At 42.0% G+C, this 23,915-nt stretch overlaps 1 protein-coding gene across 2 annotated transcripts; it reads right to left on the bottom strand.

The window, feature by feature from the left end:
* Positions 1-1,289: 1,289 nt before the first annotated feature.
* Positions 1,290-20,789, bottom strand: TMEM45A (transmembrane protein 45A). 2 transcript variants are annotated; one of them, XM_081002773.1, is made up of 6 exons: positions 20,432-20,789; positions 10,423-10,615; positions 8,611-8,823; positions 6,276-6,460; positions 4,237-4,382; positions 1,290-2,800 (listed from the first exon to the last, which is right to left on the bottom strand). In XM_081002773.1, the coding sequence occupies exons 2-6, from the start codon at positions 10,607-10,609 to the stop codon at positions 2,707-2,709; spliced, it is 825 nt and encodes a 274-aa protein (XP_080858899.1). In that variant the 5' UTR covers positions 10,610-10,615; positions 20,432-20,789; the 3' UTR covers positions 1,290-2,706. The 2 variants fall into 2 exon arrangements, with proteins under 2 accessions (XP_080858899.1, XP_080858898.1); XM_081002772.1 differs by having other exon boundaries at positions 10,423-10,618; positions 20,432-20,786.
* Between the last annotated feature and the right edge of the window lie 3,126 nt (positions 20,790-23,915).

The following is a 23,915-nucleotide window of genomic DNA, read 5'->3' as shown; positions in this document are numbered from 1 at the left end:
TTATCAGATTTTTATTTTTAGGTGGGTGATTTCTCATATGTGGTATGGATGTTTTTGGTGAGTGGCTGTTATTGAGGAGCAGGTGTTTGTACATCTGTATATCTATATGCAGTGCTTGGGGGGGACGTAGGGGTACACATACCCCTAAACATTTTGTGACTCTAATGGGAGAAGAAACTTAAAAAATATATATATTATTATTTAGTTTCTTCTCTAGCATGGTGAATTGTCAGTTCCATTGCTACTCCTGATGGCAGCCTCATTTTCTGTCACAGTGTTTCCCAAGTCTCAGATGGAAGCAAGCATTTAATGTGTGAAGTAGGAGTTGGAATCTAGCACGGTGATTGGTCAGTTTCGTTGTTACCACCTCCGATGGCGGCTTCATTTCCTTTCCTGGTGCAATGCATGTTCTTTGTACTTTTGTCCCTTTACTCTATTTATTTCCCCCGATTTGAACAATAAAATGGTGATTTTTCTTGAGTCAAAATGAGAGTACCCCTAAACATTTTTTTAAAAGAAAAAAAGCACTGTCTATATGATTTGTGGTCTTTGAATGAGAATGTTAATGCTGTGATTTTTTAAAAAGGCATAATGTATGTATGTTTATTTTTTAAAATGTAAGTTGCTTGGAGATTTTTTTGGTTGAGATTCCTGCATTGAAGGGGTTGGACGAGAAGACAATCAGGGTCCCTTCCAACTCTATGATGATAATAATAATAATAATAATAATATTTTTAAAAAGAAACCCAAAGAAACCCACCAAATTAAGATAGAAGTCTTCTCCCACACACCCAAAAAGCAGGGCTCCATTGTGCTCAAGATAACTAAGGTCAGGTAATGTTTGCTCTTGCAATCTTCCTGTGTAAGTCACATGAGCATACGTACAGACAGACCTGCTATCCCCACATGGAAAAAGGTTGTGGAAGATGGAGACATAGTTTTTGAAGGGCTGGAACACACAGCATGGAAACATTTTCTCATAGTCCACTGCTGTAACAGGGATATACATATGAAAAGCAGAAGACTTAAGCCACGTGTTTTTGGACTCAAGCCATTCTCATAATTGCAACTGCACACCTCAAATAAAAATCATAATTTGCAGTTTACTTCGCTGCATCCAATGCTGAAATCCTATGCACATATGTTTGGTAATAAATACCCATTGAAAACAGAGGCTCTCCATTTTAAGGATCTGGCTGAAGGATAGATACATGTCCAGAACCTTAGTGCAAGTGGATTAAGCAACGGAACTCAACAAAAGGGTAAAAAAACAATCCAGACTACAAATGTTGCTTGTTTCAAAGTAAACTGGAACAATTTATTTCAACATTTAAAACCAAGTTATTATTCATAATTTTAAGTAGCTGCACTAGCCTGAAGGATCCTTCATTGATTACTTGATAAACAGAATTCTTCTTCCTCTCTACCAAAAGATTGCTGTAACAATAACTTTTGGTGTTTAGAAAGTGCATATGAAGTAGAAATCAAAATGCTCTTGTCCATTGGTAGAAGAGTCATTTAAAGTTGGATTTCCTAAACAGAACATATGTACATCCTATTAAATCTGCTAGACACACTTGCTATTTTATGTCCCACATACGCTATTCCCAGCCAATAATATACTTACTGACAAGAAAGCTAAAAGGCACACAATGTCATACGGTATTTCCTGAGTATAGCTTCATACTGAGTAACGTGGCACAAATAAGGATACTTCTAAATGGTGCTTTCCCAGTAAGCAGACTCAAAAGGAATGAGCACTACTTCCAGGAAGAGGTATCTGCAAGTGAGGGAGGTAGCACAGCTATAGCCCTCTGCCAAACAGTAATCACTGTTTGTTTTGAGTATAGGGATAGTGAACCTGTGGCTCTCTGGACTACAACTCCCATCCTACACGATCATTGGCCTTGCTGTCTGTGGCTGATGGGAGATGGAGTGCAACAACATCTGGAGGGCCTCGTATTCCCTATGCCTCACAGAGACATAATGACTTTTCCAAGGTGTGGTCAAGTTTCATGGTCAAGTGGGGATTTGAACCCTCTCACCCAACTCTACTACACACTGAGTAAATTCAGAGCAAAGGCTCTAAGATATACAGCAGACATATATGCCGTATTTATATAAATGGACTCTGCTACAAGGTAAGTAACAAGTCTAACATAGTGCTAACAATCATCCACCATTTCAAGAATACCATTGTGTCCTAAGTCACAACACTAACTTTTTTTTTGCACAAGATTTGTAATGCAATTAGATCGTACTCGATAATAAATAATAATAAACAAAGCAATAACTTTGAAAAATATAAATTTGCAAGATACACTTTGGACAGACAACAAATTATTCTTTATAGTTAAAAATAGATATGCACCTTTTATGACTGGATTGGTTTTAAGGTGTATACAATCAGTTTTATGCAATGGCAGGGTTGCATTTGATTGCCACTTGTGAAAATCTCCCAGTTTACCCAAGAGCAATGAAAGAATAGCCCCATAATAATGGTCTGGATTGATTTGCACATGACAGTGTCACCCTAGCCTATTTATTAGCAAAACATTCTCTTTCTACTTCAAGCAAAGGATAAACGATGCACTAATGGAAGTTTCATAAATTAATGCAGAGTCTTAATGATGTGATAAACAACGCCATTACAATTCAGAAGTGGAAAGAATAGGTGCTAAGCCTTAAGAAAACATTTGTGCTGAATTAGATCTCATCTTCCGATTCCTGGTCTCGCTCAGATGTTTTCAATAATCCAATTTCCATGGATGGAGTTTGTTTTAGTTTTGTGCGAACTATCCTGGAGAGGGGAAAACAAAGCAGAACCATTTGAGCTACATATTCACCCAGTTAGGTGTCAGGAAATCAACACCTATTTGATATCAAACAACGGAAGAGCCTTTCTGAATGAGAAACTTATATTCCTGGTTTGACTGTTTTCCAATTATATATCCTGACACAGTGGCATATATGTCTACAGGATACAACTATTCTAAAATATAGAAGAGTTTTCTCAAATGCACAAATGAATGAGCTGCCTTCAACAATATTTGAGGGTCATTTAAAGCAAAATCATATATGTCCATGCAGAGAGGGTACTTCTGAAACACTCACATATTGCTCTTTTTAAGATATTTGTGTAAAATAGTTAATAACCCCATTATCAGCTCATCCAGGGCACTTAGCTGATTACTAAATGACTTTTCTCCCTATGGTGTGGCCAATATAACCTGGTGACATCAGAGACTGGAAACTTTCATTAAAATGTAACAAATGTTTCATTTCATATAATTTTTAATTGAAGTTGGCAATCTTACCTTAGTTGTTTATATATATTTGTGCTTTGCACATGAATTGTAAAGTCCCAGTCATATATTCTAAGCCGGGTAGGAATCAAGTGGGGAGCTGCCTATTTTATATGGGATTACATAGTAACAATGTATACCCCAAGTCAATTTACCAACGTTTTGTCACACTTTGAAGTGCTCATGGATGGTGCCTCTACACAATCGTCAGCTATCCCCTCCTCAATCCCCCTGTACCACAACCTGCGCCATTCAGCAGAGTCCCGAAAATAACCCTCCAGCAATGCAATGGGTGCTGGAAGTCACCTGATCTCTGGTCAGTTGTGTCACTACTGCTTACAGAGTGCAGAGTGGGAGTGGGAGGCTAGGATGCATGTGCTCCTGCTGGTCCATTTCAACCATTCTGACCTCATCCCTCACCCTCTACCTCCTGGTAGGCAGTAGTGACGCAACTGACCTGAGGGCCAATGAGGGGCACCACTCTGCCACTCCTATCCTTTTCAATGGCATTTCTCTGGACCCGACCATATAATATTCTAGGGCTGGGTGCTGGCATTTCAAATAAATCCATGAGCAAAATGTTCATACGTCTTCCCTGATCTTAAGCTTTGAGAAGAGACAGACTACAGGAAATAGCCTCACAGAGTTCAACAGACTGCTATCTCTTTCAGAAGAAAAATAAATGCACATTGTTCACTGCTACATAAATGACACAGAGGAACTTTGCTTATTTCCTAGCAAGGTTGTGAGAAAACAGCAAAGCCCACTTGGGTTGTGCCAGTGGTTGCAGGCTGACATATGGAGGCCAATGCAGTTTCGCATTCCTCCAGAACTGGAGTAGCCAATTTTGCATAGCTGAGAGTTTTCTTATGTTGAACAACGCTCTAGCATTTAGTGGCAAGTTAAATGAAGCTCTTCGGGATTTACTTACCAGCTGATTACAGTGTAATTCAAACCCATTATTAGAAGTGCAAATGCATAATGCCAGCAATAGCACATGGTGATAAACATGATATTATTGTGGTCCGTTTGGTTCCATTCTGGACCCCCACTTGGAGGATAAAGTACAAATCCAATCTGTGGTGTCAAAAAAAGGACATGTGGCAGATGATGGATATGTTATTCCAAAAATGTATAAAGTTTTGTTGAAATTTGAAACAGAAGAACTAATTAAAGAATGCATGATTAAATGGGCAAACAAAATTGGTTATAACATACAGATGGAACAGTGAGAGTATATGTGGACTAAAGGGTTAAAATTCACATTGTGTTATGATTTTAAAGATAATTTTTATAAAATGATGCATCATTGGTCTATATTTTGAAAGATGTAAGACACACACTTATATTTTTATAATAACACCAGCCCAAAGAAAGTAACTTCACAGTTACATTTTTGAAATGCTTCTTAAATAGAAATTTACAAGCAGAAGTAAAAGAAGATAAGTCTCAACCCAAATCTACAGAGGAACACCCTGGAGAAGAGAATGCATTGGTGAATTCTTCTATGGTACTGAACATATTTACAGTGGTACCTCGGGTTAAGTACTTAATTCGTTCTGGAGGTCCGTTCTTAACCTGAAACTGTTCTTAACCTGAAGCACCACTTTAGCTAAAGGGGCCTTCCGCTGCCACTGCACCACTGGAGCATGATTTCTGTTCTCATCCTGAAGCAAAGTTCTTAACCCGAGGTACTATTTCTGGGTTAGCGGAGTCTGTAACCTGAAGCGTATGTAACCTGAAGCGTATGTAACCTGAGGTACCACTGTATTTAAGCTTATTTATGGAAAGCACTGCAAATGGGAGAACTGCCTTTCCTTCTGAAACTTATTCTACTGTTGTGAACTCTTCCATCTGTCAAAGAAACACTGCACCTTTTCTCTTTTTTACCTAGATGTTTTCCTTGTCATAATATATACTCTCAAACAACAGTACTGCGCCAACGGAACTCATAACAAAGTGGCATGTACAAAGCTAAACACAGAAGATTTACAAAACAGTAGAGTTCAGAGTTTCATTTAACTCCCTTGCCCTGAGCTTTGAAGCAATAGTGGCTTCAATAATGGGGCAAGATATAATCCATCCCAGTAATATGAAAGTTTGCCAGAATGAGTACATTGTTGTGCCACCTCTATTCAATAGAAGAAATGGTTGGTTACAAACAATGCAGCTGTCTGATCTGCAGTGCAGTATTTGAAAGACAAATGAACAGCTCCAAACTTATCCATCTAAGAGCCAGCCCTCCCATTTTTCAATCTCATCTTCCAGGCTGCTCCCCCAAGAGTGTCGTTTTACAGCCTTTCATTTTCTCCCCACAAGTATCTCAGATAGGCCAGATCCCTGTTGCAGAGTGGACCAGGCATGGGGCCTGATTGATAGGATCCCTATTGGGTTGGGTGGTCTGACTCCTCCTCTGACTCAGAGGCATGGTGTAGTGGTTAAGAGTCTTGGACCAGGACCTGAGAGACCCCAGTTCAAATCTCCACAGCTGTGAAGCTCACTGGGTAACCTTGGGCCACTCACTGTCTCTCAGCCCAACTAACCTCACAGGGGTTGCTGTGGGGATTAAATGAGGAGGGGGAAAACCATGTGGACCACCTTGAGCTCCTTGGAGAAAAGGTGGGATATAAATGCAATAGTTAAGTACCGGTATGTTTCTGTTGAATGCAGGCATGAGAAAGAAGGCTTTCCTGTGAAGGCAGAAGATGATGAATGAAGAGGAAGGTTGTGGCAGCCTTCCTCTGTTGAGTACCAGGCAGCCATCAATGTAATAAAGCACAATGCCCCAGTGTGACATAATCAGCTCCAATTTCAATGGTGACTGCCTGGTAATTAGAGGAACACCAGAAGATGGGGGGTAGGGCAATGGTATCATCTCCCTAAGGATATTGCTGGCTGCTGCTGGGCCTGAAATCAAAGTTTTCCTAGGAATTAACTGATTACGAAGGCAGGAAACAGAGACTTGCTCACCTGCCAGAACCAGCTCCCCTGCAGTATACAAAGACTGGTTCGGAACATCTCAAGGACAATGACGCCACGGAAGAAGACCTCCAAGAAGATGCAAGCAGCTCCTCCAAAGACGGCCACTACAAGTAGCTGATGAACATGGTAATCTAACATAGGTCGCCCGTGGATGTGGAAATAAAAGAGAAATCCTGGTAACAAAGAAATGAGAGGGTCTACTTTTGCTTCACGTATTAATTTACTGAACAAAATTTCTGTTACAAACCGTAATATTTTGGTTTTGTTTCAAGTAACCTATGTGTATATGCATGCATTATTTCAGAAAAGTCAAGAAGTGCTCAGGTACCTAGAATTTCAGTAGGGAGAATCCAATATCCCACCTCCCTTGGATACTAGAGGGGAGATAGCTCAGGACTCCACAAGTCTGCGGTGCTCAGGGCCAAAATAGAAACTAGATGGGATACTAATTAGCAACCATGTTAGGTTTGTGCTCCCTCTCTGTAACTAATAATAGGTGTTGGGGACTATTTTAACTGGCAACACAGAGCAACGCAGTCCAGTGGGGAAGCGATTTTTATCAGGACTTGGGCAGGAAAGGAAAAAATAAAATATTCCCTCCATATGCTCAACACCCCCCCCAACCCCCAGTTATGGCAGGAGTAATAATAATAATAATAATAATAATAATAATAATAATAATTTTTATTTATACCCCGCTCTCCCCAGCCAAGGCCGGGCTCAGGGCGGCTAACAAGCAATAATAAAAACAAGTTGAATGAATACAACTTAAATACAAGATTAAAATACAACAATTAAAATATTGAAACATTAAAATATTAAAATGCAGTCTCATCACAGGAGGAGAAAGGAAAAAGAAAAAAGAGAGGGAGGGAGGGAATCAAATTGGCTCCAAGCCAAAGGCCAGGCGGAACAACTCTGTCTTACAGGCCCTGCGGAAAGAAATTAGATCCTGCAGGGCCCTGGTCTCATGAGGCAGAGCGTTCTACCAGGCCGGAGCCAGTGTTGAAAAGGCCCTGGCTCTGGTTGAAGCTAATCTAACTTCCTTAGGGCCCGGGACCTCTAGGGTGTTGCTATTTATGGACCTTGAGGCTGTCCGTGGGGCATACCAGGAGAGGCGGTCCCATAGGTACGAGGGTCCTAGGCTGTGAAGGGCTTTAAAGGTCAAAACCAGCACCTTAAATCTGACCCTGTACTCCACCGGGAGCCAGTGCAGCTTGAAAAGCACTGGGCGAATATGCTCCCATGGCAAAGACCCCATGAGGAGCCTCGCTGCTGCATTCTGCACCCGCTGGAGTTTCTGGGACACCTTCAAGGGCAGCCCCGTGTAGAGCGAATTACAGTAGTCAAGCCTGGAGGTGACCGTTGCATGGATCACTGTGGCCAGGTCGGGGAGGGAAAGGTAAGGGACCAACTGCTTGAAGCGGCAAAGGTGGAAAAATGTTGCCTTGGCTGTTGCTGTAACTTGCGCCTCCATGGAAAGGGAGGCGTCAAGGATTACACCCAAACTCTTAACAGAAGGGGGAAGTATGAACGTGGACCCCACTATGAAAGTTTTGATGTACACATTTTCCCTCTATTTATTTGTTTGAAAGATTTATACTCTGCTTTTCAGGGCAAGACTCATCACAAGGCAGCTTACAGAACACCAGCAGCAAACAGATTGATAAAATGTGGACAAAAATATTGGTTGTGTCCCCCCAAAGGTTTTGTTCTTATTATATTTGTAGACATAATTTACATTAAATGCTGAGGTATTTTCATTTCATAAATGAAAATGCATGTACATATATGTGCTTTCCTATTTTTTAAATATTTTGGAAATATGGCAACCCTGAAGTCCATGCTTCTGTTCTAAACATATTGTTATCTCAAAGCAGAGAGCCACACTCATCAATAAGTGTGTTATGTCTGGGATCGCAGTATACATACACACCATGATGTCTGCTAAATTAAATTAAATATAAGGAGCCTTTAACCCTACTTCAAACCCCAAATCTTTAACTCTTCTATCCTGCCCTTAGTCTGCCTAATACGTAAAGATAGAAAGTTCATTATTCAGCTCCATTAATTCTCATTCTTGACCTTTCCTTCAGCCTCTCTTTGTCGCACCCTTTCATACATGACTATATGATGTGCTTTTTCTAATGCAGCTTTTACCAACCTGGGGCAAAGCAGGTTTATTGGGTGTTGCAGACCAACACATCTGGAGGGTACCAGGTTGGGAGTGCTGCGCTAACTGATAACCTTTCATCTTCTCATTTTTGTGTTAAGAGTTCAGAAAAGATTTTCCTCCATTAACAGTATGATACAGTCAACTCACCTTCCACAAAAACAGCAATCGAAAGCATCAACCTGTCCAAGGCTACTGGTAACACATTAGTGCTGTGCACCACAATGTCTACCAGCCCTGAGATGCCATAGAAAAGATACATGGTTGCATGCTGCCAGTTCATTAGGTGATCCCATTGTTTCTCTTCATAATTGTATAACTTCAGATGTGGCCCATCAGGAACAAACTGCTCGGCGATCATACCTGTGTGTGAAACAATGGCAGACTGTGTCAACAACCTTCTTATTCAATTGCTTGATTAAAGACTAGTTAAAGCCTTTTAGCATCACTGTGGTAATGGCAGCCTTTCTCCTTGCTTATTTTGCAAGAGCTGAAAATTCAGGTCAGTCCTTTACGCATACCTCTTGGTCTAGTCAATGCTACTGCCCACAACTCCATTTCATATCTTCTTTCTTTAGCACTATTAAGCATCTGGAACCACAGCTATGAAGCCCAAAAGGAAACTTGACACCATCCCGGTAATGGACTGGTTGAGAGCCAATGAACTTGAAGCTCAATCCACAAGACTGGGGCACTGTTGGTGGGTGGTTCCCTAGACTGGATGGATGGGAGGCTGCCTGCTCTTGATGGGGTTCCACTCCCTCTGAAGGAATGGGTACACAGAATGGGGATACTGCTGGATCCACTGCTGTTGTTTGAGGCTCAGGTGGCCTTGGTAACAAAAACTGCCTTCCATCAGCTTCGGCTGGTGGCCCAGCTACACTCCTATCTAGACAGGGATAGCCTAACATCAGTCGTCTATGGTGTGGTAACTTCCAAGTTAGATTATTGCATCATGATGAAGGCAGTTCAGAAACATCAGCTGGTGCAGAATTCAGCAACCAGGTTGTTCACCAGGAGAAGACAGTTTGAGCACATTATGCCAATCTTGGCCCAACTGCATTGGCTGCCAATTAATATCCAGGTTCAATTTAAAGTGCTGGTTTTGACCTATAAAACTTTATATAGCTCAGGACCGCAATACCTCAAGGACCATCACATAAACCGACCCAGAGACTGGGCAGAGGAGGAATGGTGGAGACCTCATCTAGGGAGTAGGAAGAGGAAGACAATATAGATTTACAACAGGGGTTTGTGGGAGGTCACAGCTCAGAGGCAGATGAGGGGGGAAGTTGGGACATCATGGGAGAGCCAGAGCAGAAACTGGCTGACACGTTGTCCCTAGAAAGCATTCCAGATCCACCATCTCCCAGAACCTGGTGGGCCTTAAAAGTAGGAGAGCAAAGAGCTCGAAGACAGAGGGCACTTAGCGGCACCAGTAGAGGTGGCAATGAGAATGATGAATGAGAAAGTGGGAGAGACTCACTTGGAACAATGCCATTATCCAAGAGGCTGGGTTCTATAGCCTCTCTCTGTAGACTGTAAGAAACTTTTCCTTGTCTTTATACTTTCCTGGGCAACCAGCCGGGAGCCATTGATAGCATCCTGACACCGTGTCATATCATATGAGGCCTTTCTTTGTATACCTCCTCCATGTGAGGTCTGGTGGGCAGAAATATGAGAGTGGGCCATTTCTGTGGACGCCCTCCACTCGTGGAATGCTCTCCCCAGGGAGGCTCACTTTGAACATGGGACCTTCTACACAGAAAAAATATGTTCTGCCACTGAGCTATGATCCTTCTCCAATTCAATGACAGACAGAATCCACACTACAATTTGTTTTACTATTAATGCATATTGTTTCAAAAATAATCATGGTTTGTATTGTTATTCATGAAGACCCAAACATCCTCAGTCTTAACCATTTTTATTTGGAAACACTGTTAAAGAAAATCAACTTACCAATAAGAGCAAAGGAGGCTTTGGCTATGCCTTCTGCTATTTCTAAGCGATGAAATCCTGCCTTGGAACCAATGGAAGCATTCTTTTTCCTTCGACAGAGGTACTTCAGTGGATATTTCACAGACCACCACAGGCCAAAGATAAGGAAGAAACTCCCAGGAAGTGCATGGCCTTTAAAATTTGCCATCTTTTCCTACTGCACAAAAAGACACGGCCAATAAGTGTTCTTTAGTAAAGTGTTCCTGGGAGAAACCCATTACTTGCAGCTCTAATCTAAGTTTCAGTCTGCATATAAACATATTCCTGCAGGAGGTGGCTTTACAACATTTGCTTGTCACGTGGATCCTCATTATGTTGGACAGATGCAGCCTTGGAGATGGTGGGGAGCCTAGTGTTATAATTCTTGGAAGATCTGAGCTCTCCTTCAGAGCAGGGGTTGAGAACCAAATGCGGCTGGGTCTCCTACTCTCACCAGCCCAAGTCAGCATAACCAGTGCTAGGCTGCAAGTCCTAGAACACCTGGAGAGCCACAGGTTCTTCACCCTTAGAATAATAGAATTGTAGAGTTGGAAGGGAACCCAAGGGTGATCTACTCCAACCCCCTGCAATGCAGGAATCTCAGCTTGTATTACAAGATGTGTGCATATGCACTTCTCATTGAAATTCCAGATTCCTTTTCATTCCTTCTCAACGCTGCGATCCAAATTCCCTTTGTACCAGGCTCGGTTTTGTATTTTATTTTCATAGCCAGAGCCCCTGTCAGTCTTGACTGGCCTACAGAAAGCCCTAGGCTGTTGCAGCTATTTGCCTGCCCCACCACCTTTAGCTGCTATAAGTAGCAGGGCTGTGGATGCTGTGGTGCCCCCCTTCAGCTCCATGAAGCTCCCCCCCCCCATGTTCTCTAACTGTGTTTTGGACTGCAGCCTAAAGCTTCTAATGAGCTGAGCAGGTCCTTGAAAATTGTTACAACATGGAAATGGCTTGTTAAATGGAAAGTAAATGCAATTAAAGTGTCTGTGAACATGCAGGTTGAGTGTTAATCTTTAACGAAGATTGTCAGGCTCAAAAATCAGCATTTTTCGCTTTTATTGCTTTATGGCCGCTAGCTATTTACCCTTGACCCTGATAGTTGGACCCACTGTCCCTATGAAAAGGCAGCGCCCACAGCAAAGTTGCTGGTAGACCAAAGAGGCAATATTTAGAGGCAACATGCAAAAAAGAAAAGCTAAGCAAATGAGTATTTATTTTACAGCGGAACACAACAGCAGCTGATTCACCACCCAGATTCAAATTTCTCTACTGAAAAACAATTGTGACTGTATTGGTGAGATATGCCCTCTCTCACGACTGGCTAATTTTTGCTTTTTTTAAAGAAAATGTTTGCACTTGGAGACATGGGGAAGTTAAACAAGAAAAAGATTTTATTTTACAACAATGTTAATAAAACAAGAGATGCACCAGGAGATGGAATTATTTCAAGAAGCATATATATGTAAAATTCAGTGGTAGTTACAGGCTTCTAAACAAGATGATAAATGTGCAACTTATATTTTCTTCTGTTCCTTAAAATAAACACTGAGGTGTTACAGCTTAGGTCTTAAAGCTTTGGTTCTGAAACAAGGTAGTACTTTCTGTCAGTCCCCCAACCTTCTATAAGTCTCCCTCCTGAGCATGGGTGTAGCTAGGATTATTGTTGGGGGGGCAGGCTTTTGACAGGGGGGGCAGAACCTCAGATTTGCGTTGATTTTGATTAATTTAGGGGGGGGCAGCTGATGTAGGATATATATTCCTTCTCTTTAACAAATATTTTCTTTGGTCAGGCTTGAATAGTCATACCCAACATACATCTAGGTTTGCTTTGAATGGTCAGGCTTTTCTTCTTCTTCCTGTCTGTAAATACCCAGAATAGCAAAAAATATAAATACATTCCTGTTAGTTTACTATTTTAGCCCAGGAACACATTTGCAGATTTATCTGAAGCAGGGAGGGTGGGGAGATTAGTAGCAAAGTTCAAAGGCACTCCTCACTATAACCAAGATTAAATTGAAAGGGAATATTTGCTGTGGTGACGCCACAGCCATTTTATATATGTTCACCTTGTGATAACCACAGAAACGTCAACAACATAAAACTAACAGGCACCATTTTACTTGAGGAAAGGAAATTCCTACTTCCAAAAACTTGAAACCCTCTGCTGCATTTGCTGCAAACCCCATTTACCAATTCCTCTCTACTTTACATTTGTGGAAGTCCAACCTAGCACACTTTTCAGAAGGTGCATGAGGCCTCTCTGTTTGAGCTGGTCTTTGGGTCCAGGTGTTAGCTGAAGAAGGCTGGGAGGAAACTAGTTAAACTAGAAGAAACTCACTGATTTGTTTACTTGAGTTTTCCCCTTCCCATTGGGGAAGTGGTAAGCTAAAAATCTAAAATGTGTGTGTGTGCATGTTCAGCTCCAAAAGATGTGCGTGTTCCCACATTCCAGTTTGGACGCCCTCCCATCACATGCCAGAGGTGGACTTGGTCAGAGGCAAAAGTAGGCCACAAAAAGTAGGCAACAGGTTGGTTTCTTCACTTTCACATACCTTTCTCTATTCTCTCTCCAGCCAAGCAAGAAGCATTATTAGCATTCAAGGACACATTCCAGCTAGGCAAAAAACACTCAACGAGGGTGCAAAGCAGAACAGTTGAGGGGTGTGACTCATGAAAGTTTGTGAGGCTTGGGGAATTTCGAGGGCATTTGACAGATAGGTTGCATTTGACTCCCGAGTCTGAGATTCCCCATCCCTGAGTCACAAATGGCATTTATTTGGAAAGTTGAAATGGGAACACTTCAGAGCCTGTCTGCATGATTGATATGCAATCAAAACTCAGTTGTTTAACATAATTCGTTCCAGAAGCCAGTTCGGCTTCCGAAATGTTCAACAACCAAGGCACAGCTTCTGATTGGTCGCAGGAGCTTCCTGCACTCAAGCAGAAGCTGCGTCGGACGTTCAGCTTCCGAAAAATGTTCAAGTACTGGAACACTTACTTCTGGGTTTTCAGCATTTGGGAGACGAAACGTTCCAAAATGGAGATGTTCAGGATCCGAGGTTTGACTGTACTACTGTTGTCTTTATATGTAGCAATGTTTTTCTTTTCTTTCTGCTAGCTAGCTCTCCTTCCCTTGGTTTTTGATCTTTCTGAATGCCATTGAATTTATTCTTTGTCACAATAGGCACTGCAGGTGCACAGACTAGGCAGGAAAGCTGCCCCCTGTGCCAACACAACAAAGGCAGCCAGTTGATGTATACTGAGCCTACAAACAGCTTGCATTCAGGAAGCAGTTATGAATGATGAACACCTTTAGTCATTTTTACATTTTCTTTTTGTGCCTGTTCAATGGCATTTGGATGTTAAGTATTTGATAAGTTATTCTGTGCTTTAAGCATCTTGCAAGTCACTTTGAGATATCACCAAGGCAATTAGCAACCATAATAAACAATAATGATTGCAGTTACAATGAATTCAAACGAACAACAGCACATTATTGCAATGTTTAGTAAACAAAAACATGGGGCTCAAGAAGGAATAAGAATCTGGTAAAAATGCTGAGACAAATTCCATTTCGCTTATAAACATGCACAAATCACAAGATCAACGTTCATGCTTTTCCTGCTCCCAAAAAGACTGTTGGTGTAATCTTAGGAAAGTTTACTCGAAAGTAAGTCTAAGTGTGTGGCTAACTTCCAGATATATGTGCAGAACATTGCAGGCATGCAGCGCAGTCCTACATGTGTCTACTCAGAAGGGAGCAGGGTGGATAAAAATCAATGATTTAAAAAATAATAAAAATCCAAAAAAATTGATTTTTAAAAAATTTAAATCAGATTTTTTAAAATTTAAATCAGATTTTTAAAATAAAAAGCTTTTGGAGGAAAAATATTTCTAAAGATAGTTTTCTATTTAAGTTACATCATAGTCCAAAGGCTATTCATCAGAAAATAAGGATTTGTTTTAACTGTTTCATGTGTCTAAGTTATATATATATATATATATATATATATATATATATATAAAATCATTTAACCACATCAGTTAACAAACATGGATACATAAGCTGTAATGTTATTGTTTTAGTTAAATAAATCGTTATTAAGCAGGGGACCACTACTACTAGAGCCCTTTCCCCAGTTCTCACCTGATTAGGTAGAGCACTTGGATTAGGGCCTCTCAACACTCATCTATGCAATGTGGAACAACTGATGATCAAATAGGTAGTCTCACATCATCACCATGAGCCTCCTCTTCCCATATCCAGCAGACTGGACAGCCTAAAAAGGAACCCCACAATTGTCCTCTTGCTATGCACCATGCCGCTGATACAAGTCACAAGCCTCAGCCTGTACAGTGCAAGAAGAAACAATGAGGTAGAAAGTAAAGTGTCAAAGGCTGCGATGGGTGCCGGCACAGAAACAGCCAAAATTTGTGGGCCAGAAGGAGAGAAAGTGTATGCAAGCAATCTGAAGGAAATGTTGTGGTCACCAGTCTCTGGAAGAATCAAACTGATAGCACAAATTATGAGGTGTAATATGTGCCCTTTGTTCCTTTTCTGTGCCAGCTTCGTTTATGGTATTAAAAGACCTTGCAATTTGCTGTGTAAACCTTAGAAAATGTCAAGACTCAAAATGGCAGAAAACAAAAGTGCTTTTTAAGGAACTGATGACTCCAGTAAGTCTCTCAGACTTTCCTTCTCATTTTCTGGCTATCCAAGCAGGTTTGTAAATATTGGCAGAACCTTACAGTACAGGCATCTTTAAAAACAGAATGTGCTGTGTTAAATCACTGTAGAACAGAAATAATGAGGGGTTTTGTTTTGTTTTGAAATAACTTTCCTCTTAGATATGGAGCCAAAACTGAATGGGGGGAAAATATTGTATGGAATAATGTTGTCTTCTGACAAATAAATGTTATCTATCTAAAAATAGTGTGTGTGCTTCTTCTAACACCACTGATAAAAAGTTACTGTGAAACATATATTTTACAGTAACCTTTCCTTAGGAGAAAAAGATACACTATTTTGGGGAAAATATATTTATCAATGTTTGACTTGTCTCCAAGCTCAGGGGCACATCAAACACTGGAACAATCTCTTGTCACTGTGCATAAATGTTTCACAATCCCTATTCCTTGAAATCAGGAAGCGGGGTAGGGCAGTGGTTAAAAGAATGAGCTGGAACTCAGCAAGAAATTCACCAAGTGATCTTAAGTTAGGTAGCATTTCTCAGCAGAATTCCCAATTATTTTATGATAATACTGGCTTGTCCTTCAGAGTTGTTGCATGAACTGATCTTTATATTACCTAGGACAGGAGTGGGGAACCCTGAGCCCACCAGCCAAATGTGGCCCTCCATGTCTCTCCGCTTCGCCCTCGGGATTCTCCCCAAACCACACCTTCTCTCCCAGGCCAGACTTTCCACCTTTCTCAAATGCTTTTGACAAGCTGAATACCGATAATGTCTCCTGCTTGCCTGCATAGAGAATACAAAGGAGTGTGTGTGTGTGTGTGTGTGTGTGTAGAAACTAGCCTACTGTGCAAAATGTAAAATTAGCATTTATTGCTCCACCCACTTTTGTCTCTAGCCCCCCACACCATTTGCACATGGCCCCCGGAAGGGAATGTGGTTGTCAGCTGGAAAAGGTCCCTCACCTCTGCCCTGACTACATCCCTGTGGTTGGACGAAACTCGTTCTGTATGGGGACTAGGACCACTGGGAGGAAATGCAGGGAAGCATTGGGGTGTCGATAGGAATTCTGTATCCATGTTTTATCACGTTCAGGACCAGCAATCCATGGTTGCGTGCTGTAACACGTGAACAAATCTTGAAGATGACCCCAACCTTATTGTATTCAGTTTCCTTGGGGTGAGACTTGGTATTCTCCATGGGATTCTGGAACCTATTTGGATGCTGCTTCTCAGGGTATGTAGGTTTGTGCCATTGAGGTTTTGTCTATAATTTCTGGCTTTCCCTTGGTATTGGGAATTCCAAAAGGACTGGTATAGCGAATAAGGTGTGCCACTTTGAATACTTTCCCCCCTCTGTGTGATGAGCACCTTCCTCTTGTCTTAGACTCTGTTAGGATATCCTTCAAAGCATCATCTCTGAATACACTTTGAATGGGGTGTGTGCTTCTTAGTGTTTCAGCCACAGAGCCTGGCATGCCACCATTTTTGTATCTATCGCATGAGCAGCGAATTGAATCATATCCAAGGTTGTCTCTGCAATAAACGTTGCTGACTTAATTAACTTATGGAGTGTTTTGTCTCACCCTGTTTTGAACTTGCTGTGCATTTTTTGTAAGATCCTCCAGGCAGGTAATGGATGTTCTTACGGAATTTGAAGATGTGCAAGACGCATGCATGGAGAGGGCAGTCACACTGTGGACCTTCTTAAGAAGAAGTCAATGGATCATCTTTAATGGGTCTAAGGTATAAAATGTTATTAGCCAGTGGAACTGACTTCCTATATTCCTACAGCAGAGAATGATGCAGCTTTAATTTGAGCAATTATCTCAATTAACTAGAAGCCTATAGCAGAGGCACCCTATGTACTCTCTTTCAAATCAGTGAAGGCGGTGAAGGGATGAGCGGGATATAAATAATAAATTATTATTATTATTGTTGTTGTTATTATTATTATTATTATTATTATTATTATTATTATTACTGGTCAGCAGTTAAAGAAGAAGAAGAAGAAGAAGAAGAAGAAGAAGAAGAAGAAGAAGAGGAGTTTGGATTTGATATCCCGCTTTATCACTACCCAAAGGAGTCTCAAAGCGGCTAACAATCCCCCTTCCCTTCCTCCCCCACAACAAACACTCTGTGAGGTGAGTGGGGCTGAGAGTCTTCAGAGAAGTGTGACTAGCCCAAGGTCACCCAGCAGCTGCATGTGGAGGAGCAGGGAATCGAACCCGGTTCACCAGATTACGAATCTACTGCTCTTAACCACTACACCACATTTGTTTTATTTCATTAACCTCCACTTGTGTGCACACCGCTTGTGCAGCTGAGTTTCATTGCTCTTTCCAGGGCGGACAAAAATCAATGATTATTTTTTTTAAAAAATGATTTTTTAAATTTAAATCGGATTTTTTGGATTTAAATGAGATTTTTAAAATAAAATGCTTTTGGAGGAAAAATATTTCTAAAGATAGTGTAAGTTATTATAGTCCAAAGGCAATTCATCAGGGAATAAAAAAATTGTTTTAACTTTTTCATGTGTGCTAAAACTCAGTCTAAGTTTTTTTTTTTAAATTAAAAAAATCATTCAACCACATCAGTTAACAAACATAGATACATATGCTATAATGTTATTGTTTTAGTTAAATAAATGGTTTAAATTGTTATTAAGGAAATGATTATTTTTCTCCTTCCAACAGCAGAAAGGTTGTCCAAATATAAGCAATAATTCCATAATTATCTGCCTATGTATTTCTAATAGTATAACCAAATCAGTAATTTTTGATATAACTGTAAAAACTACTCTGAAAATTTATTATTCCAAAAATGAAACCTTCATCTGGTTGTAAATATTAAGATTATACTAGCAAGTATGAATCTTTCTGTAAAAAAGATGATTTAAATCAAGTCTTACTGACTAGTGATTTAAAAATTTGCAAGAGGCTGGGTTGCTTGACAGGAAGCCACATGTGCCTCTGGTGACAGAGGAGTATGACCTAAGGTAACCAAATATCAAAACATGAGAGGCATGTAATGACTCTCTTGAAATGGCAATGAGAATGTTTGACTTCTTGGGAAAATTTGACTTCTTGCACAGAGCCATCACTTCATTCTTCCTCTTCTACCACATGGAACTCTGTTGGGTATGAAGTATTAGCCTGCAACTGAAGCAAACTATCCCCATTCCCATCAGCGCTAGCTAGAGAAATCTAGAATGGAGTAAGAGACTCGGTGCCCCCAGTAGGGAGAATTGTAGCATGTGGCGCATTATGGCTAGAGAGCTGCTTATGCATCGTGGGAGGGGGGGTGTCCTTGTATTGGAGATGATAAATGGGCTTAGTTAATAAGAACTTCTTTAATCTATTCCAGAACTTGAAGAGAGAATAAGAAGCCCCTTGCATTGCCCAGTTGCATATTTAAGCAGAGACGCCGTAGCATATCCTGTCTTGTTGAACCTGCGTTAAGCAGAGGATTGGTTCAGCTAGACATGGGCCAGGCAGAAGACAAATCTACAACAATTGGTAATATCTCAGGAATTTTCATGAGACTGGCAAGGGATTCCAGATTCCCAGTAGTTTAACAATGGCAACAACAAAATGGCCCCCTACACACATGCTGAAAAGCTTTAAGAATCCCTGATCTGCAGAAACTCTGGGGTAGATTTTGCATGTCACCCCTAGGCAGCTGCCCACCCCAATCAAGTAAATAAATAAAAATACTTAAGTAACTGAACAATGGCATTGCAGTTAGCTTGATTCTTCACACACCCCCAACATAAATCCTGGCTACACCCATGCCCCCAAGCCACCATTTTGCAGCTGCCCACACCTGGAGCAGATGGACTGAAAGATCCCTTCCACATTTCTATAATTCTCCACAGTAAAATATGCAACAGTATCCCTTAAGGGCTGGTGTAGATAACAAGGACATGACCCAGAAGGCCTACATTACTTAGTACTTGCATTAATTTAGACAGCCATCTTTCATGTTGCAGACTTTGTTCACCATTTTCTCTACCACCTGGAATATTTGAATCATATTGGGCAGCATGGCTGTGGCAGGGACGATTCTGCCTTAGGGAACTAAGTTGTAGCAGCTTTTCTCGACTTCCATGACTTACTTTTATGAAATTCATAAGGGGAAACATTGCTTTGTAGAATCACCTTTGGTATAGAAAGCATGCTTTATAGGTTAAGATTTAATAACAGTAACAAAAAAAAACTATGCTGAAATATCCTATTGTGGGGCAATAATATTTTGGGGTCATATTTTCAGTCGGAAAAAAGGTGTTTCCAATTACTGGGAGCATTCCTGTGGGTCATAACAACACGGGCTAGCATATAAAGGAACAAGCAAGCTATAGACCTGTATCTAATACTCTGTGACATGCTGTATTGTATTTACACATAGATCAGTTGCCATCAACACTTGACTCATGCTGAAAATATCTGCAGTGCTACCAGAATAATGAAATGTGTTTTTTTTAAAAAAATTAAAAATGGTTAGATCACACCCTTGTTGCTGTTGTTGAAAAACAACAACCCATACTGGTCTTGAAGGCAAAGGAGCAACTAAAACACGTTAGTTAATCTTCAACAAGTTTCCCTATTTATTTAGGCACACTGAGTGTTTCCCACCAAGCCCCACAATATATAAAGAATAGAAGGCAGGCCAAATAACAGCAAATATGAAAAAACTATTCTATACACCACTCTTCCTTGATTCCGCAAACTCCGGTGTAGCGGGGAAGGGAGTCGACTTTCCAGGAGCCACAGAGAAAAAGACAGCAGCCGGCGGGAAGTTCTCCTGCACAGTCCCCAACAAACTGCGCCCATGGTGCGAGAAAGGCGTTTAACATTCATTTCGACGGGACTTGCGCAAGAGAACGTCCCGCTAGAATGTGAGAAAGGCTTGAGCGGAAAGTTTCCAGCGAGAGATGCTCAAAGACGTGCGTCGACGTCGCTGCAAATCACATATAAATGCTTTTCCTACTCAGAACTCCATGGGAATCCAGTTATTCCCAGGTAAGCGCAGAACTGCCCGAGTAGCGCTAAACTCAGGAAAGGAGACTTTTGCGGCGTGAACGTGCTCAGGATCGGGCAGCGAGCAGACGGGAGAGATCCACTCCGGAGCAGACGGGAGATCCACTCCGGAGCAGATGGTAGAGATCCACTCCGGAGCAGACGAGAGAGATCCACTCCGGAGCAGACGGGAGAGATCGACTCCCTCAAATCTGTGGAAACGGGGGCGGGGGGGGGGGAGAACCACGCAAATACAGGGGCTAAAGCTTACCGAACTTGGTCTGCTTCTTTGCAACTTTTTTTTGCAAAATGATCCTTATGGTCCCGTTTGGGAACTTCTGAGAATCATTTAACCCGCGGCGCTCCGGCGACTTTCAAGGATGCGGACGTGTGGGTGACCTCATCCCTCCTCAGCAGCGGCTACGAAAGGCTGGAGGCGATCGTCGTCCGGGAAAGATGCATCCGCGCGGCGGCTCCTCCCCGCTCCCATCCCGCCTCCTCCCGCTGCCCAGAGATGCGCCTCTTCGGGCCAGTGGCGCCGCTGGGACAATCAAGCCGGCGCCTTCTCCCTCTCGCCTCCGCGCCCGCCTCCCAGCCGCGTCCCATTGGCCCCTTCTACCCCCTCTCGCCTGCGGATGGGCTGGAGGAGACGTCCGTCTGCGAGAGAGTTCCCCGCCTCCCTGCAGCCGCCCTCTGCTGGGGTAAGAGGGGCACTGCCTCAGGGGCTGCAGTGATGTGGCACCGAGGGGAGGTGGCCAAAGGCAGGGAAGGGGAGAGACTGTCCCACAGGCGAGATGGGCACAACTGGCGCCCACTGGCCCGATTGGGAGTCACGGGAGGAGAAAACGAGGGGTGCTCTCCTACCAAGAGTCAAGCGAAGATGTTCTCTCCCTCGTTGTGGGCACTTTTGGGAGTCCCAGAAAAACAGCCATTTATTTCCTTTGTAGGAACTCCTGCTGGTCTTAAGAAATTGAGAGAGAGAAAGCACAACCCTCTGGATTTTTCAGGAGGACCCTTTAAGCAGCAATCGTTTGGCAAACTTCCCTGGCCTGATAGATGCAAATTCAATTCCTTTACTGTATTTGGTTCCAGTTATTACTAAAAGGCTTTTGTTTTTGCAGAGCTGCACAGACCCAAAAGGAAGAAGACCCCATTAAAATTGGCCCTTATTCTCCAGCACAGGGAAAGGGTGACCTCTTCTCTCTTCTTGAATCCATCATCCTCAGAGGCTTCTGTTTCCTGGTTGTAATTAGAATTTTTTTAAAAAGTATTTTTTATTAAATTTTCCATTTTAACAATCCAATCAAATCACATTAAATATTCCAAATTATACAAATACATATCCTATAGTCCAAATATTCTGCCAAATTATAATTTTTTGTTGGGACTTCCCATGCTTCAAGTTCGGTGGGGCTCTGATCATCTTATATCTCCACTGCCTTGAGTTTCCAATAGTTCCTTTAAATCTTCCTGTTGATACCCTTCCTTCTTTCATGGCCTCTGAGTTGTTTCCACAGGCGAGTTGAAGTAAGCAATGATGTGCTTCTGTGTGAAATTGGTATGCTTGACTCTCCTATCGCAGCTGGTAAGCCTATTGTTTGCACACTTCTTCTTCTTCTTCCCCCTCCTCTTCTTCCTCTTCTTCTTTTTTGTAAAAGAGTAGTTTTTAAAGAGAAACAACAGAAAAGCAAAACGGGGAACAGAAAACCAGGAAAGCCATACATCTCTGTGCCATCTGATAAACATCAGTGTGCTACAAACGGTAGGCAAACAAATGTTTGACATTTTACAATGTTAAGATTTCACACAATGGTGGGGGTAGGGAGCAGGAAAAGTCATCATTGCTGGCATAGAATCACAGAATTCTAGAGTTGGAAGGTACAGCAAGTGGCATCTAGTCTGACCTTATGGTTTTACCAAGTATGCCAATACCTCCCTCTTGTGCATAGGTGGTGTAATTTTGGCTGCATGAGACGTTCATTCCTGGAAATTGGAAATAGAGGGAACATAGGATGCTGCCTTGTACTACCAGCAGTCTGTCTAGCTTAGCATTGTCTACACAGACTGGCAGCAGCTCACCAGAGTTTCAGAAAGGGGGTCTTTCCCAGTCCCACCTGCATATGCTGGAGGTTGAACTTGGGATGTTCTACATGCACAGCAGATGCTCTGTCACTGTGCTATGGCTCCTCCCAATGGGTCCCTGGAACAAAATGTGTTATTTGTTTCCTGAAGGAGCCTTCAGAGTTTGCCCTTTTCAAACAGGGGACTGCTTAGAGTGAGTGGGTGGGTGGGTGCTGGATGACAAGAAAGCAAGAAAGCAGTTGGGTTCCTTCATATATATGTATATATGTGTGTGTATGTGTGCACGCACGCACACAAGCTTGTGGGGTCAGTCTGGGTGATACTCTGGTTCCTTTCGATTCTTGGGTTTCTTCATCTCTGGGCATAGAGGTATATAAAACCAAGCTTGCCAAACCAGTTCCTTTTTCAAGGAAATGGCTTTGGTTCTGTGTGCCAAATGGGTGAGAGCTTTCCCCACCCATCTCATCTGGCTGGTATGTAGAAGGATAGCCAAGCTGTGGGCAGTGAGCTGGAAAGAAGATAAAGCAGAATAGAGAGAGAGAGACGTGTTTGCTCTTTGCTGGACTTTGGGGCTTCCCTGAAAGCAAGGGGAAGCAAGATCTATGAGGGTGTTAATGCTGTGAGCCCTTCCATCCTATGCTCGGGTTGTGTTCAAATAAAATATCTTAAAAGACAGCAAAGTCTCAGCTGACTTTCATTCCAAAGAAACAGAACCCTGGGTAAGTGTTGGAACCCCTAGAGTCTCTCAGTGCTCAGAGAGTGGTGATGTGCATCCAGTTTTTCCAGATTTTTTTCTTTTCACAGCCAGCATTCTCAGTTCACTAGTCAAGCATAGTCTTCATTGGACTGCTTTGTGGGGTTTCCCTCCCCCTCCTTTAGAGTTTTTCTAAACACTGTTTTTTGTACTTCTGCACACCTCACTGCCCTAAGGATGGTGGTGTGCTGCTCTCATGTCTGGTTGCTTGATACTGTTTTGGCTACTTAAGCAACAACACTTGGGGAATTCAATCGGAATTAGCATGCAGAAAGATGGTGGTGGTGATATCTCCTTCAAGTTAGACTCTCTTCCTTCAAAACTGGTCATACTCCATACATAAATGTGTCCTGGTAAAGCAGACAAAATCCCACTCTTTAATCACCTTGATTTTGTGAAGTAAAGGGTGGTATATACAAAAATCAATTATGTCACCAAAAGAGAGGTCCATTGTGATCTGGTTCCGAAGCAGCCCATTTGCCATTTCAGCACTTGGGAAACTCCATTAAAACATTCAGGTTTTAATGACTTTCTGAGTGACTCAAAAATCCCACAGCAATCGAAATAAATGTCACTGTGTGCTGGAGCCATATTCTGTAGGTCACAAGCAGAGACTGACTATAGCAGAGGCCATGTTCTGTCACAGAAAGTTGCTTATCTGCAGTTATGTAAGAAATCTGCTGCAGAAGATCCAGACCTGCAGCTTTAAAGATGAGTGCCTGGAAGTAAATAACTCCTTGTCAGCAATGCCAGCTCGAGACATTTTGCTGCCTGGTAAAGAACAAGATGACACCCTTCTCCCATTCCAGAAGCTGACTGGTCTGGCAGCTGAATCTGATTTCAAGTGCTGGCGACAGGACAATGCCCTCCACTGCACTTGAGGCAGCAGACTAGCTCAAGGTAAGCTGCAGGGCATACA

The sequence above is a fragment of the Podarcis pityusensis genome (genome assembly GCF_964106645.2).
Source record: "Podarcis pityusensis genome assembly, chromosome: 4".
Lineage (NCBI taxonomy): Eukaryota > Metazoa > Chordata > Lepidosauria > Squamata > Lacertidae > Podarcis > Podarcis pityusensis.
This window is presented reverse-complemented; position numbering and strand designations above follow the sequence as displayed.

Excerpts from the sequence above, each read along its gene's own strand:
- TMEM45A (XM_081002773.1), bottom strand. The coding sequence starts at position 10,609 with ATGGCAAATTTTAAAGGCCATGCACTTCCTGGGAGTTTCTTCCTTATC. Across the intron at positions 6,461-8,610 it reads GATTGCTGTTTTTGTGGAAG|GATTTCTCTTTTATTTCCAC; the intron begins GTGAGTTGACTG and ends CTTTGTTACCAG. Across the intron at positions 4,383-6,275 it reads AGGGGAGCTGGTTCTGGCAG|ATTGGATTTGTACTTTATCC; the intron begins GTGAGCAAGTCT and ends TTGACACCACAG.